General features: G+C 35.6%; 3 protein-coding genes across 6 annotated transcripts in view; 1 reads left to right on the top strand and 2 right to left on the bottom strand.

Moving 5' to 3' along the window:
- Nucleotides 1-1,355: 1,355 nt before the first annotated feature.
- Nucleotides 1,356-5,061, bottom strand: Lrr47 (Leucine-rich repeat 47). Its single transcript, XM_022068305.2, has 6 exons — nt 4,749-5,061; nt 4,349-4,645; nt 2,885-3,133; nt 2,661-2,773; nt 2,082-2,258; nt 1,356-1,805 (listed from the first exon to the last, which is right to left on the bottom strand). The coding sequence occupies exons 1-6, from the start codon at nt 4,920-4,922 to the stop codon at nt 1,586-1,588; spliced, it is 1,230 nt and encodes a 409-aa protein (XP_021923997.1). The 5' UTR covers nt 4,923-5,061; the 3' UTR covers nt 1,356-1,585.
- Nucleotides 5,062-6,890: 1,829 nt separating this feature from the next.
- The window catches only part of LOC110831853 (potassium channel subfamily K member 6), a 33,879-nt gene continuing 24,758 nt past the window's right edge, over nt 6,891-16,011 (bottom strand). For 2 of the 4 annotated variants that reach the window (XR_015535973.1, XR_015535969.1), the window contains exons 2-5: nt 11,301-11,441; nt 10,715-11,113; nt 8,880-10,017; nt 6,891-8,453 (exon numbers count right to left, since the gene is read on the bottom strand). Coding sequence is in view for 1 of the 4 variants with exons in the window: in XM_087351992.1 (XP_087208118.1) it covers nt 9,740-10,017; nt 10,715-11,113; nt 11,301-11,441 (818 nt within the window). In the remaining 3 variants the exon portion in view is untranslated. Of the gene's footprint in view, nt 8,454-8,570; nt 10,018-10,714; nt 11,114-11,300; nt 11,442-16,011 lie in introns of those variants that run through there. The other 2 variants (XR_015535972.1, XM_087351992.1) reach the window with 2 other exon arrangements.
- The window catches only part of LOC110831854 (uncharacterized), a 42,431-nt gene continuing 40,114 nt past the window's right edge, over nt 13,695-16,011 (top strand). The window contains exon 1 of the mRNA XM_022068294.2: nt 13,695-13,888. The gene's annotated coding sequence lies outside the window, so the exon portion shown is untranslated. The remainder of the gene's footprint in view (nt 13,889-16,011) is intronic.

Raw genomic sequence — 16,011 nt, 5'->3', positions numbered from 1 at the left:
ATGTGTTGGCATTGGCCCTTTCTCTTGTAAGTGCCTATTCTATTTTTTCTCTTTTTACATTTATATACCATACTAGTATTGCTTTTAATAAAGTAGGTTATAATTTATAATGCAACATTATGACAGCTGGAAATATGAGATGGTACATGGGTAATGTGTAGTTGTCATGGTATATATTTGCAACTGAAAGTAGTACAACCAAAATTAATAAGTAATTAAATATATTCGTAATGTGATAATTCCAGTGTGTTTGCCAGGATTCGACATGTCTGATTAAATACCGGAAGAACATTACTCATAGATTGGAAACCTAGATTTGGATACTTTGGTACTTTACCTGAAATACTGGGAAATAAACATAAGAAAACAGTTATCATTAAACAGTTGAACAGAACTGTGGCTTAGGTACATAGCAGACATGATCTTTGATATGTGAAAAAAATAATAATAAAAAATTAAGTAAAATTGCCCACCTTTTATGGAACCTGGTGGTTCATTACCACATTCACAAGAGCCTGCCAGTGGTCACTTATGAACCAGGTGAATCCTGTCCAAATTATGCAGTTTTCTCCATCCTCATATTACTCCCTCTCAGGTATAAATATCTTCATATATATATGTATGGTGTGGTTCTTAAGCATCATGGACAACTTTTACACCCATACAAAACAGGTAGAATTATTATCTATGTTGAAACTTTACCATGTGAATATATTTATTTGTGGTTTATTTAATGATATTGTCAGTAGGGGAGATTATATAGCAAGAAATTATAGGATGATTAATGAACTGGAAAGGATATGGAAGGAAACAGTCATGGTACTTTCCCAACATCTGTCTGGAGGAATTGAGAAAAACCACAAACATCTCAGTCATGATAGCCTGTCTCCAAGCCAAGACACTGACCCAGGACCACCCAGATACAAGCCAGCAGTGCTAACAGCTTGGCTGTTACATTCAGTTTCACCATGTGAAATATGGGAAAACTCACACTTCATACTTGAACTAACATCATCACAATCTATTTCATTGCCATTATCTGGTAAGACAGGAAAAAAAATACAAAAACCCTCAGGATAGACACTGCCACAGCTGGGACTTACACTATGTTTCTTTGTTCAGTAATATGTATTTTTCTCTGTCAGTTTTCCTGAATTTCTCAAGGATGTCCAATTCTTGGCATCCTTCAGTTGTATATGGGGCACCAGTTCAGTGGGACCATGGTGAAACATCCATGCTCTAGAATGGGTCTGATGATACCAGCTTAAGAAGGTAAAATATATTTGGATCATCCTGAAATGTCTGGCAAAAACTGGTAGTGATTTTGAAATATCTGAGCATTTAAAGAATCAATATTATGCACAAAAATACTTTATTTTGCTTAGAAGGCAAGTCAACAAACATTGAACTTTGTACAGTAATAACATATATGCCCTCTAAGCATAATGTCCAACCACAATACATATATTTGTTCACTAAAATCACTTCCATATAAAATACTGATTTATTGGGCAATGTGTTTTGCCAAGTTCTTACACAAAAGTGGGGTTTTAAAGTACATTATTTCAGTGCTGGTCAACTTCCATCACATATTAACACATTTATGGGAACAGAAAAATGTGTCAGTTGGCACAATGGTGTCAGCATTGTGAGACAAGATTACAGTATTGGCTATGTGGTTTAATTGGAGAGGAACATGTTTTCTCAAGAACACCTCAAAACAAGCAGATCCACAAACACAGTAATGAGCATTATCTAGATAGAATACTAGACTTCTTGGAATGATTTCTGGGGAGTAGAATAACCTGAAACATATAAAAACCAAAATCATTAGAATCATTTCCAGAGGTATATATAAATATAGCTTACCAACTATAGGATGGGTGAAAAGTCGCATTACACCTAAACTTACAGATTTACATAGTTCCATGCATGTACTTTATGCAGGCTTCACATTGTGTTTGTGTGAGCCCAATAATTGTCTTGACATCATATGCAAGTGGTATTAAAAAACTGCATGATCTAATACTTAGGAATCCTAAAAAGCACCGTGCCACATGCTGGGGGTTATTAATACTGACCTGCATTCGATAACTTTTCTTGCAGCACACTCCAGAAGACTAAGAACTCCCAGATTATTTGCATTTCTCATATTTAAAGATTCAAATGAATTAGGAGCTAAATCCAAGGAATCCAAGTGCAACCTCTTTATGCTGCCAGGCAAGAAGTGCAGTCTGTTGTATCCAGCCACCAAAGACCTGTGTATTAATGTAGAACTCTGTATGATTTGTCCTGCTTGGTTTGGCAAAGTTCTGTGACCTGGCCCCTTCTACTATATTCATTTACATTATTCTGTAAATACAATTTTTTTTTTAAGAATCAAAGGTAAATGCAAAGAGCAATAAAGGGCAAGTAAATTAAAAAAGAAAAGAACTTTGATTTCTCCAGACAGGGAAATTAATCCAAATAAAATGTTAATCTCTGTAGCATTAATACTTGCTTAGCTGATCATATTACAACAACATAAGTGTTTTACTTCACTGACTCCCTTCTTGAGAAACTAGCAATCACTATCCGGTCAAGAAATTTCCCACCTTTCATGGGACCTTACTGTTCATTGCCACATTTACAAGATCCTGCCAATGGTATGTTATACTTACCTGAGATTTATAAGATTGCCTAAACCCGGAGGTAGCTGGCTTAGTTGATTTCTCTCAATTTTCAGAATGCTGAGTTTTTTCAGCTTGGAGATTTGTTTTGGTAGCAGACGTAACTAAATTAAAATAAAAAATGTTTTATTTACTGGTTTATTTTATAAGTTCAGGAGCAAAATAACACAACAGTGGGCAAAGAATAAATGCAACCAGACAATTCCAAGATATACCTCATTGTGACTGAGATCCAACACCTGCAATGATTTAGCCAGTCTGAAGCCACTGATCCAATTCCATCTTGAATCCTGAGCTGGAGTTTCACCAAACTTATTGTGAGAAAGGTACAAACATTCCAGAGAAGGAAGCATTCCTAGCTCCTCTGGCAAACATGTCAGATCATTGTGACTGAGGTCTAGCAATTTAAGGTTCTGCAAGCGCAGAATGTTGTTATCAAACCTTTTCTGCATTGCATGGTTTATCTAAAACAGAAATTTCAAATTTTCAAAAATGAAAATCATGTAGAGCATCAAGATTTGTCATTTTCCATTGTGATACCTCATAAATGGAATCCCTCATACTCAAATCATTATGTCATACATCTTCCCTACCCAGTCACTGATATAATGCACCTTCATTTTTCAGATTTTTGCATTAGTGACAACTTGAAAAGAAAATAAGATTAATGATTACACAGTTCACTACCTTCAAGAACTATGTATGATATAAGGTATGCATCCCTAATTTATGAAAAATACATCATGATGATTCTGACAAATCATGGGTTTCAATGGAAGTGTCATGTACATACAGACAAAAAGGACTACAGCATTTGTCAGAGGATGAGGAATGGTGAAATCCAATTTGACTCTTAGTAAGACATCCTAATGATATAGTTTTGGGTATATGAGAGTACCGAGTGAACATACATGGGAATAATGTACAAATAAATTAACCAGTTTCATAAAATATACTGGTTCTTCTGGAAATCTCTAACCTTTAATAGTGGGTAGTTGAATACACTTTTGCTTTCACTATTATTTTGTAAATTTCTTTCTAAAGTTGTTGCATTGGTAGTTGAATGTGATTTTCTGACATTACCTTTTGAATGAGATATCAGCATGCAGGTAATCATGCATGTTCAAGTGCAAATGGAAGCTTAGTGCTTGGGTATGGGAAGACCAGTGGGGTACATGTAGTTTCAACACAAGCATAAGGGAGTGTAGGAAGGCAAAGAAGTAGCATACTGTTTCATAAATTTTCCCATGATACCTCAGTGAATAAAGTGTATGGCTATGGACAGGATTCAGTTCCTCTCGGGGATGTCTTCATTGTATCTAGAATGCTTCTGGCGCTCAAGCAGCCTCCTATTCAGTGAGTATAAGGGGCTCTTACCCCCAGAGATAAAGGAACAGGAACAAAAAACTACCTCAGTCAAAAGCCAGTAATGAAAATATGTGAAACTTTGCCAGCAGTACCTTGGTGGCTCACTCTATTTTGAACATTTAGCCACAAGAATGTTTGCAAGCACAAATAACTCAAGCTTCCTGACAACTCTGACTGTATTACTTCTATCAAGCAGTTTTATAGTCACTCAAGTAGGATACCATGCCATGGAGGGTGCCATTTAAATTGAAACAAAAGGATTAATTTAATATTTCATGTGATTATATTATTTATTAAACAATATAACTTACCTTCAAAACCTGCAAAGTTCTAGGAAAACCCTCCAATGTAGGGTACGCTGCTTTGGATAATATGACAAGGTTTGTTTTTGGGATAGGTGGTACCTTGGATGTAGTAGTAATATTGGATAGCATTAATGATCTTGGAGGCACTTTCTCTCCCAAACCAAGTTTCAATGTTTTCAAAAATAGTTTCAGTTGTAAGGAGTCACATATAATACAGACGTCATGAGGTGGTTGCTTGAATCTGATGGTTGCCTTTCCTTCGTTTACAAAACGAGTAAATACTTGTTCAATGTTTTTCTTCACCTACATATAAAAAGAAACAAATTAATTATATGCACTGGAGTGTAAGGTAGTGAAGTGATTTATTTTAAATTAACTCTTTTCTCTTTAAACCTATAATTATTACCTTGTATTTCGTCCCCAATTTATTTTGAGCTGATTGGTGTAATATAAACAGTTCTGCCTCTGGTCCTGGATGCTTTCCTATAGCTAGGGAAGACCACTGTTTACGTCCTTTCCCTGATATGTTTAGGGACGGAAGCAAACGGTTGCATATTTCAATATTTCCAACAATCTTCATTATAATAAAACCGGCTTCAATATAATCCAGGAATTGTTTTACTATTACCACTTAACCTCTGAATACAAGCATTTCAAACATTTCACAAACGCAGCGGGACAAGTTGACAACCTGAACAGCAAGAAATGTTGTACTCCGAGAAGTTTTGTTCTACTTTGTTTACATTTATGAATTGTTAATTTCTGCATACAATAGATGGCGCAAATATAGAAAGTTATTCTGTTAATCTTTCTATATCACAGATTAAGAAACTTGAGTTAACCTAGAGATCGGTTGGTATAGATGACTGTTTGCGGTGGTTGTTGTATGTTTCGTGGTACTTTTTGGTATGTTGCACGTTATGTATGGTTTTTGTTTTATTTTCATGTATTTTAAATCATTGTGTAGATGTTTCTGTAGTTGTGACGGATTACTTATTTACATAAAAGGAAAAGGCGAGACTACTTACCGGATGATTGCATTCGTAGAACATCAGATAGTCCATGGATGCTGTTATTGTCAATAAAATTCCTGCCTACTTTCTTCTCAGTTTACCCCTTGAATACTTCTTTGTATGGCATGGCACATGCTACTTCTCAGTCCAAAATATTTTGTCTTCCCGTCTGATTTCTAAGAACTTGAAAATTAAAGTATACAAAACAATAATCTTGCCCGTTGTTTTGTATGGGTGCGAAACATGGTCTCTCACTCAGAGGGAGGAACACAGATTGCAGGTGTTTGAGAATCGGGTGTTGAGGAGGATATTTGGGCCTAAGAGGGAAGACGATGGGGCGTGGAGAAAACTGCACAATGACGAGCTTAAAAATCTGTACTGCTCCCCCAGTATTGTGAGGGTGATTAAGTCGAGAAGAGTGCGATGGGCGGGACATGTAGCGCGCATGGATGGGACAAGAGGTGTGCACCGGGTACTGGTTGGGAAACCTGAAGGGAAGAGACCGCTGGGGAGACCTAGACGTAGATGGGAGGATAATCTCAGGCGGGATCTATGGGAGATAGGAGTTGAAGGAAACTGGATTTTGTTGGCCCAGGACAGGGTCCGGTGGAGGGCTTTGGTTAATTCGGTGATGAACCTTCGGGTTCGGTAAGCCATCTAGTTAGTTAGTTATGGCATGGCACTCCATTTGTCCCTGTGGTTACATTTAAGAGGCAGCAATTACCAGACATGTTGGTCAACAATGAGATTGTTGATTCATAATTGACCACTTTTATCTGTAAGCTGTAGCATAGAAGAGGTGAGGATGATAGTAAGGGACAGCTTCCCATGTCAGCTCCTGTTCACATAACCACATCCTACAGGTAATGTGGTGTATTCAGAAGGAAAGCTTGTCATGTTAAATTACACTTTTTGTTTAAAACTGCCCATATCTAATAAATTGTATGTAGAATTTTCTTACATAGTTGATATCAAGCATACTAGGTCATCAGCTTGATTGTATATGCATATTTTATGACATATAAAGTTGATTTATTTCAATGCTATGGTTGTTTCTAGCTTCAAAATATATTTATCTCATTTGCCTATCTTTGACGGATTAGTACTTGAATCTACTAATTAGGGAGTGATCACAATTGTTATTTCATAAATAATCTCGAACACATTTAGAGATTGCACAAGGCTTTAAACATCAGCCATATCAAATTATTACATGTCTAGTAAAACCTTTCTCATCAGACAACTTCGTTTGCTTATGTGAAAGTTGTTCAGGAAAATTATGCTTGTGTTATCTATCATACAGATGTATGGCTGTCTACCACAAAATATTTTGCCCAATTGGCCAGTTTTCGTGAAACATGTCATGTTGTTACTGTTAGTCATAACACAGGACTTTTTTAATTAATCACCATCAATAATGCTAATGTGGTGACCTCATGAACTTCTGAAGTGGGAGCAACTCTAACACCATTTATTATAGTATGGTGACAGATTTGTGAATAGGTTGTAAGGATGTGAAAAGTTTGACGAAACACTTATCAGACAGATGGTGTAATGTTTATTTATATATATGAAGACTACTACTTGTAGGTACAAGCTGACATTTTGACAGATGCTTGGTATAAACATTGCATAAGGATTTGAAGATCAATGGTGTTCAATCTAGAGAGATCAGTAATTCTTCATATAGAGTATACTGTATTTGCAGAGGATATACATGATACTGGTCGAGCACTTTGCTAAATACATGTACAAAGACAGCACAGCATATCTTTTAACTTTTAGAACAAAGCAGCTGTTAATATGAACTTTATAGTTATGCAGAGTGTATTTCTAATAATTTGGCTTGATTTTAAGTGAATACACATGATTAGCAATTTAGTTTGGAAATTTTTACTAATATCCTGTCCAAACTTGAAATTAAACCATACTTGCCAGTATGGGGTACATAATTAACCCATTGAAAATATCTTTTTGATTATTCACTTGCCAAAAACATGTTCCAGACAGTATTTGTAAAATTTATAGAGGGAACAGTTTTGATTGTGGTACAGCTGTTTGATGTAAGTGATTGCAGACTGGATGGCTGGGTACAGGGGCACTGGAGATTTGTCTTTTCACCACCATATACAGAATAACATTATAGTACACTTGGCCTCATATCCAGTTGTTACAGACGCTTTCCTCACAGATAAATTTAGTTGACTGCTACTTCCATCTAATGCTGTTAAAACATGGATTATATTTATTTAATTATGGTTTATTTAACAATTCTGTTAGTAGCTGACACTGTATAGCATCAAATGCTACCAGTATGACTTTTGTGGCAAAAATATAAAATTATTCTGATCTTTCTTACATAATAAACACCTTCTTCCCCTTGTTAATTAATTTTGTATAAATCTATAGACTGAATGAAATAATCTGATATAAGACACTAATTTTTTATATTATTACTCAATGTAGCATATTGTATATAAAGTCATAAGTTGGTTACACTCAAGCAGTACAATCAACTTGATGAAACTGCTACAAGTTCTCTTTCTTACAAATTTGTGCATGTCTGACTGAATTGTACATGTTTTAGAAATCTTATTACACCTTATCTATTTGGAGGGAGGGGGTGTCATACCATGTAATCTTAAGTATTTGTGCTTACAGAAGAGAAATATTCATCTATAAATATGTACATGTATATGGTGACATCAACTTTTAAAACATTTTCATGATACTTTCAGTGATACTGGAAAGTCAGTGTACTAACACTGTTGTTACATTTAACAGCCATTTACAATAAAATATTTATGGGCATAAAATATATTTTCAGAAGGAAAATGTATTGAAAATCTTCAAAATATATTTCCTTAATGTATGTAATCTATTTTGGTGTCATCAGCAAAATTCCATAGTTTCACAGCTCTGGTCACTACTTGATTTGTGATTGTCATTACAAAAATTTTAAAATCTTCCTTCACTGTTTCACCTTGTCCAGATCCATGCCATTCTTTCATCAGAGCCTGGTGAATCAGCATAGCAACTGTTGCGTGATTTTCATTGATAGCTGATGTCAGGCAATGGCAAATCTTAAATGACATCATCTGTAAAACAAGATGTATAAATGTGAAACTGTTTAACATGTTAGTTATTGAACATCTGAATACAATGTTTTTCACACTCATATTATTATTTGATACTTATTAAAACGTATTTACATAGTGATATTTAAAAATGGGAAAAAATAACAATGACATCGTGAATAATGGTGAAGGTGGTCTGACGAATTCTGGGCAATCGTGCAAAGGCAAGATTCAAAAATTGTGTTTGGTTTCACCTTCAGCCTGTACTGACTTGCACAAAAATTCAGTTTCTGTTGTGGGCTACTAGTTATTGTGTGATCAGAATTTTAAATGTTCGGCAAAAGTGACTATTTCTAAAATTTCTCAGGATTTAATCAAAGCCCCACTGGACAAGGGTTTGCTGTAATGGACATTTGTTTACCATAAAGCAGTATGGTTCTTACTTACATCATCATACCTGTAGATGAACACTGCTTCTTGAAGTACTGATGACACAGATATGGCAGGTGTAAAACAGTTACTCCTAGTTCAGCAAAGGGTAGAGCATGCCCAGAAGACAAAAGCATTTGCAGCGTCATGTTTAGCTTCGTTGTGCTCCACTTCATGTTCATTGAGCAAGTCAAGTTTGGCTGCTGGGTGTGGGAAGTGTTATGAAAAAACATTTGTAGCATTCCCTCTCAGATATTTTATAAGTTAGAAATATAATTTATATTACTGAATGAATGGTCTAGTTTTAACGGGTATGAGTCTTATATAAAGTTTTATAATAGTTTAAAACATAAAAATGTGCATGAAAATTATGGCAAGGAGATGGCTATAAATGTATGAATACATACAGTAGGATGAAAATGAACAGTGACATATAAATGAAACAAACACATGGAGAGTAAAATGTAGAATGGGTTGTAATCAACATTAATAACAGCTAGAGAAAATAGTGGTCATTTGGTGTATTAGTCCTAAGAGTGAATGGATTTAACATGTAGGAGGCACGTGGCAGTAACTATCTATTTACTGGGAATCTACATTTCTGATATAGACTGTATAATTCTATAAACTGGATGTTCTTTTTTCCATCATTGACAATTTACATGAACAGTTAATGCTAATTTAGGATGAAAATGGACTAGACATATTGAGATGATGGCATTTAAATAGGCCATCAGGAGATTTAAAACTTATGAATGAAAGGGAGTTGCTTGGGAGGAAGTGACACATTATGTGGGGTGAGAGTTCTTAATACTTCTAGTTTATCTGCACATATCAGGGTGATTGATGAACAATACAAGGTGATGATGGGGAGGGCTTTATGGTCTAGCATGGACAGGGGTAGTATCCTCTGGACTTGGTGAATCATCTCGCCGTGACTTGACTCTTACTACTGCCCTTCGTCCAACACCACCATCATCCAGCTGTTGAGTATATTTAGGCCCTACAGCACCAGGAGTCTGCAGTCGAACTTTCTCTGGATCTCCTGTTGTCTCATCTGAACGCATCAAGAAGAATAACCCAAAGTTGAGTTGAGGAATATCATAGAAAACAGTTAGGGTGAGCATCATGAAGGTCAGGCCAACCAACAGGTATCCTGCAATGAAAAGACAAGTAAAATGTGCGGTCAAATTGGAAACTTTTATAAAATCTGTTCTTTAACCCTTTGCAGGGTAGTGATAACTATGTATACTACTTGCTTTAAATTTAGTAACTGAACATGTTACCCACCCTGAAATTTAAACATGTTTGTTTCTACATTTTGACACTTCACATGTCTTCACCATATACGTAATCAACCACAAATTAATAATTCTTTGACTGTCAACACATCCATCAATAGTGCACAGATTTTACCAACAACTAACGTATATAAATGAATCCTGGGCAGTGAACATTTAAGCAACATGTTTAACTAAACAGATCTTCTTTTTCTCCTTCTTCTGTGGCATGACAACCCAAAATCAAGCCTTGGCCTCCTTAACTAAACAGATAATTTCTAATAAAAAGCAGGGACGTTTTTACTTTTAATGCATTATTGATGATGAAACACAATATATTTTATGACTGCATGCAAAATGTTGAAATGTTTGTAAACAAAAGTGTGTTTCAATGACTGCTATAAAGTTATCTTAGCTGATATTGAAAGAAGAGTTGTGTTGTAGTAGACTGCATTACAGAAGAAGAAGAAAACTTTGACCAAACTGCAATAAGGTCATATTACAAACATCTGGTTCAGATGATTAAGGTCTTATACATCTACATTTTGATGATTATGCTGTCATCATACTAACCAGTGGTGGCAACTTTGTAGATTGGTCGGTAGGGCTGATTTGGAGAGTCACCAGGAATGTAGTCTCCCAGGCCAATAGTTGTAAGTGAGATGAAACAGTAGTACAGCGAGTCAAGGAAATCCCATTCTGGTTCGAGAGTTGCAAAAAAGGCTGCTGGTGTCAAAAAGAAGAGGCACACTAACAGAGACCCCACAAGAAACAGGTGTAGCAGGCGGATGTTGAATGGTTGGTACAGGTGGCCAAGGCGAGAGTTGAGACACTGTAGCAGCATTGTTGTGGGGACCATGAGCCTTTCAACTAGTGCAGTTAGCAGTACCAATGTCAATGGAATTCCCAACATTGCATACAGGATGCAGAAGATCTTCCCTCCTTTTGATAGTGGTGTCACATGGCCATAACCTGAAAACATATGAAAATTATTTAAATATAAGTTCTGGTATATATTATATGAAACAATTGATATTTTCAGAATCTGTATAAAAGTCATTCAAATAATGAAATTAAATGAAAACATATTTTGCTATTATCAGCTGGTTTCCAGCTAAATGTTTTGGGATCAGTGCTGTGGGTAGGACCAAATTATTACCTATAGTTGTGACAACAGTGCTGGAGAAGAAGAGAGATTGCCCGAAGCTCCAGTTTGGTTCTCCAGACACATTCCTCGCAGCTGAGACTCCTCTGTTGCTGGCCTTTACCACTTCCTCAATAAGCTTCTCTAGGTCATCATCTGAAAGACAGAAAAAAGAATAGCTGTAATCACATTTGGCAGTAAAATTCAAGTGGTGGTTTAGAGGTCTTCAAAGTATTTTAATTATGTCCTTGCAGTATATAAAGTTATACAATATGTAATGTAATGCCCTCTGCTTTATTATATATAAAATATGAACAAAACTCTAAAGGATTATGATGGTGCTTTTCTGTTCACAGTTAGACCTTTTATAACCATATTAAAGGTTCATTTATCATTTTAAATTATATTGTTTTCTATGCTGTGCCAGATTTTTTTCTCCATTCTATATTTTATTTTATAATATGGTGGAAAAAGATACAGAATGAAACAGTCATGGCCTAATTTAAGGCATTATCCCAACATCCATCCTCCCCATTTAACTCCTTCCCAGAGTTATACAGATTTTAGAAGTGCTATTATTGCAATATAATGAATTTAAACACCACATAATTCATCTTTTCATTTGCACCGATCTTTTATTTACCATATATGACCACAATGAATGTTCAGTTATCAGTTTACTTGTTTCCTTTGTTCCTGTGCTACTTTCTCCTCTGTTCTTTCACTTGCTAGTGGTGACAGTTGATGGTTGGTAACACTTGGAATTTTGTCTTCTAGGTTATGTAAGTAAAATACTTAACATAATTAGTACCACAAATTTATGAAATAATAAAAGCTTATACCGCATTAATGATGTGTGTAATTTAGAAAAATATCTCGTGGAGTTCTTGTGGAAATGTAAGCAGTTTTTAATTGACATTACTACAAGTCACAGACATGCAAAATGGTTTTCTGTACATGAAATGTTGGTGGTTTTATGAGTAAAACCTAAATGTGTTATGCTGATTAAAATCAGTGTGGTTATAGACCTGAAGGAAAGAAAGAATTTTGAATACCATGGCATACTTGGGAGGATAATATTAAAATTGTTCTTGGAGAAATTGAGTGAGAATGTGTAGACTGGATTAATTTGGCTCAGGTTGGTGAGCAGTCATGGTCTTTTATAAACACAATAGTGAATCTACAGCTTCCATTCAAGACAGGAAATTTGTTTATTAGCTGAGTGACTATTAGCTTCTCAATTGAGCTCTCCCGTATTGTACGTAATTAGATTTGGATTGACCATATTGGAATGATTAATGCTCAAAATTTAATTACCATAAGAGAGTGCTTTTTCTGACGGCTTAGCATAAGCGAAGTTCCAAATTTGCTTTGTTAAAAGAACATCGATTTTGTCATTTAAGACTTTTTTTTATTTATTTATTGGGCAAAGTCTGCCTTTAAATGCCATCTTGTGTGATAAGTTATGTCATCTTTGGGGTAATTTTTGGTGTAATGCGCGCTGTTTAAATGATGAGTTGTTAAATGTAAGTACTCTTAGAGCAGCAAGAAAGTGAAGCAAGTACAAATTGCATACCGTTCACAAGGTATTTTTTGCGGGTTGTTTAAATCGATGGGGCGAGTTCCCGTTTCAAATTACTTATAAATATTAGTATAGTGTGAGCACACTATGTGCATTAATTCTCTTTTGTAGAGAGTGGTTAATGATTTGGTACGCTTGATAAAGATAACGAGGTGACAATCGAACACACTCATTTAAGCAGAGAGCACACACTCATTTACTATTCCGTGTATGGAATCACTGCAAACATTGCAGTGGTTGAACTTGAGCTGTTGAGTTTTATCGGCGGTTTATTATTGCAATCAGTTCATAATACATATCCCGGTAAGTTACAAACGTTCTTATCAGTATACTACAATCAAATATGCATTGACAAGGTTTTCGTTTTTTTGTATTTGGCTGAAAAACTGCTGTGTATTACCAGAAAATTTAAAATGAAACTGGTTAAAAAAATATCAGGTACATACATTATCCTTAGTCAATATAACAATCGTATTACAATTTTGTTGGATGTATGTAAGAATATTTTGTAGTGTCTGAAAAACTGACGAATTAGATAATGACGGAAGGTTTAACACTACTTTACTTTTACCTTTAAATTCTCGTGTAAAATATCGTGATAGGTGTCTTATGGTATATGTGGCACTAGCCAATGTTTTATTTAATTTGACGTTAGGTAGGACAACGTGAACCCAGAGATTATGAATTTCAGTCAAACTGCACTAGTCATATGAATATGCTTACCTGATAGCTCAATAAAATAAATAACACTTCACTTGCGTCACTTTCGATTTCGATATATTGGCTCCATTTCATGCATTTCCGGTTTTTGAAAAAAACAGATGCATAATGTGTTTCCTGTGCGATGCAGTCCGTTAAGTTCTAGCAAGGAAGGTAGACACAGAACTTGTGGCAGGTGTTTTATTCGTTAAAGTGTCGACACATCTTCTCAACGCCCGGTTTGTGTTTCTGTTTCAACTCCGTCTTAGAACGATTAACTGGACGTTATGAGTTTGAACTGTACACTGTTGCACATAACAAGGTAAGCTGGCATTTGATTAAAAACTTGCTTACGCGTGTTAAAGATTCTGTGAAACATCTGTCTGCATATTAAAAGTGTAGCAATATTGTGTATTTAATGCGGGTTCTGGCAATATTTATGAATTACATGACACGGCAGATGGAGTTAATACGTCCATGTTGTGACTTTCGAGCTTCGCTGATTTTGTTTTTACATGGTCGGTTTGAATAGAGGTCGGTATAACATTCAGTCGAAAATACTAGTAAGATATTTTACTGAACAGTAAATTACGTTGCCTAAGAAATGCAAATGGGATCCAAACATTCCATAAATAATGTCATTTGTGTTAAGACTGCTCTTCAACACACTGCACAGTTATGCCTTGGAGATTTAATTGAAAAACTCAATTCAGTAAATGGATCACTCCATCAAACTCCTGGCTGTAGTGGCATTTGTATTCACCGGCGGTGACATGTTAACGAGCCTCCTGTATCTTCATCCCTCTCAAGTCCTAATATTTTTATATGATCTCTCATTCTTCTCAGCATCCAGTCGTTAAACAGCAGTGAAAGTTAATGGGATTTAATGACATCGACTGCCAAGTGAGCGATATTCGCACAGATTGTTGGTATGTACTACGGACAAAGCAGCGTTTCTTTAATTTCGTCATGTCGGTCGTACTGTACAATTTACTGTTTAAAGCTACGTGCAAGATTTATATCTTCTTTAATCATGTTTTGAAGTTAGATTTTTGGCTTCTGAGTCGTTATATTTGCGTTCCAGTGTTATTGTCTTTGATGGCATGTGTCACCAATTACAAACACTTCGGTAATGTCTAATTTCTGTATACTTGGAAATAATATCTGTTGTAAAACGTTTTCTGCCCCAACTCTCAGATGAATATTAAAATATAATTTCACTGTATTTGCAGTTGGCCCTGCACCCTTGAGGAAACCTATTTCAGACTCAGGAAGTGAGAACTTGGATTAGCATCTGGGTCATACCCTGCACGTTGTGTTTCGCCACTCAATACGTCTTCTGTGCACAAGACATGTGTCCCCTACTATTTCACAGAGAGATAGTGAGGGTTATCGTATTCGAAATAAATCAGTGCATAATTATGAATAACAAGGATTAGAATTGTGAAGTATTTTGAGTGGTTCAAGGTCATTTGTAGTGATATTATAGGTCAGGTGACCGACCGAGTGGACTGATTAAGAGACTGCGGAATTTTCCATGCATTAGCCAAGTGCGCTATCAGACGCATTATGCAAAACCTGCAGCTGCACTTTAATTATTATAATCGTCACTGTTTTTTTCTGTAATTAGAATAGTGCATCCAGCCAGGAAGTCGAGCTGTAGTGTTGCAGGGGAGGTTGGGAGTGTATTACTTGGACGTGCACCTGATTCTCATTTCATTTTTGTACTGTGGTACATGATTGTTGTTGGATGGCGTTTTAAATCTGTGTTAGTTATAGGCCTAACTATCAATTCTAATTTGTACACAGTTTTTCTGTTCTTTAAAAGCCTAATGTAACACCTCAACACCGCACTGAACTGGTGAAGGTGTACATAAATATAATTAAATGAGGTATTGTTTTGGTAAGAGAGTTAAAATTTTCTTACTGCCGATCAGTTGTTCGCCTTTATGTTATTTCATACTACTCCCGGGTTGCTGTTATGAGAATTTAATTTTAGTGAAATATATATAAAATGAATAAGATGTTTTAAAATGTGCGTAGACCCCACGTTTCGAGAAGAATTTTTACATCAACCTACTTCTCTTATTGAAAACCTTCATTATTTGTAATTAATAAGAGAACGTTACCCGACTTTGAAAGAAAATAACGCAATTTTGAGAGGAAATCCCGCATAAAGCTATTACTTGAAAAATCGACAACGAAATTAGAAATTAGCGTGGATGTTGATAAAAATGTGTTTTTGGTAATGTGGATTGGATTGACTGGCTCAAGAACAGATTAGTGACGGCTTTTTAACGGTGTTGAATCTTTGGGTTACATCTAGTAGAGTTAGTCGGCTTATTTTATTTTTGCAACACATGTGTAATGTTTTGATAGCAGACGGCTTTATGTTGTATGCCATTTGCAGAAATGAATCGAAATTTTAAGTGACGTGGACTTTAT

The sequence above is a fragment of the Zootermopsis nevadensis genome, unplaced genomic scaffold (genome assembly GCF_977971745.1).
Source record: "Zootermopsis nevadensis isolate Lab colony 2312 unplaced genomic scaffold, Znev_1.0 Znev_ptg000002l, whole genome shotgun sequence".
Classification (NCBI taxonomy): domain Eukaryota; kingdom Metazoa; phylum Arthropoda; class Insecta; order Blattodea; family Termopsidae; genus Zootermopsis; species Zootermopsis nevadensis.
This window is presented reverse-complemented; position numbering and strand designations above follow the sequence as displayed.

Excerpts from the sequence above, each read along its gene's own strand:
- Lrr47 (XM_022068305.2), bottom strand. The coding sequence starts at position 4,922 with ATGAAGATTGTTGGAAATATTGAAATATGCAACCGTTTGCTTCCGTCC. Across the intron at positions 4,646-4,748 it reads AATTGGGGACGAAATACAAG|GTGAAGAAAAACATTGAACA; the intron begins GTAATAATTATA and ends TTTTATATGTAG. Across the intron at positions 1,806-2,081 it reads AGAAAAGTTATCGAATGCAG|GTTATTCTACTCCCCAGAAA; the intron begins GTCAGTATTAAT and ends TATATGTTTCAG.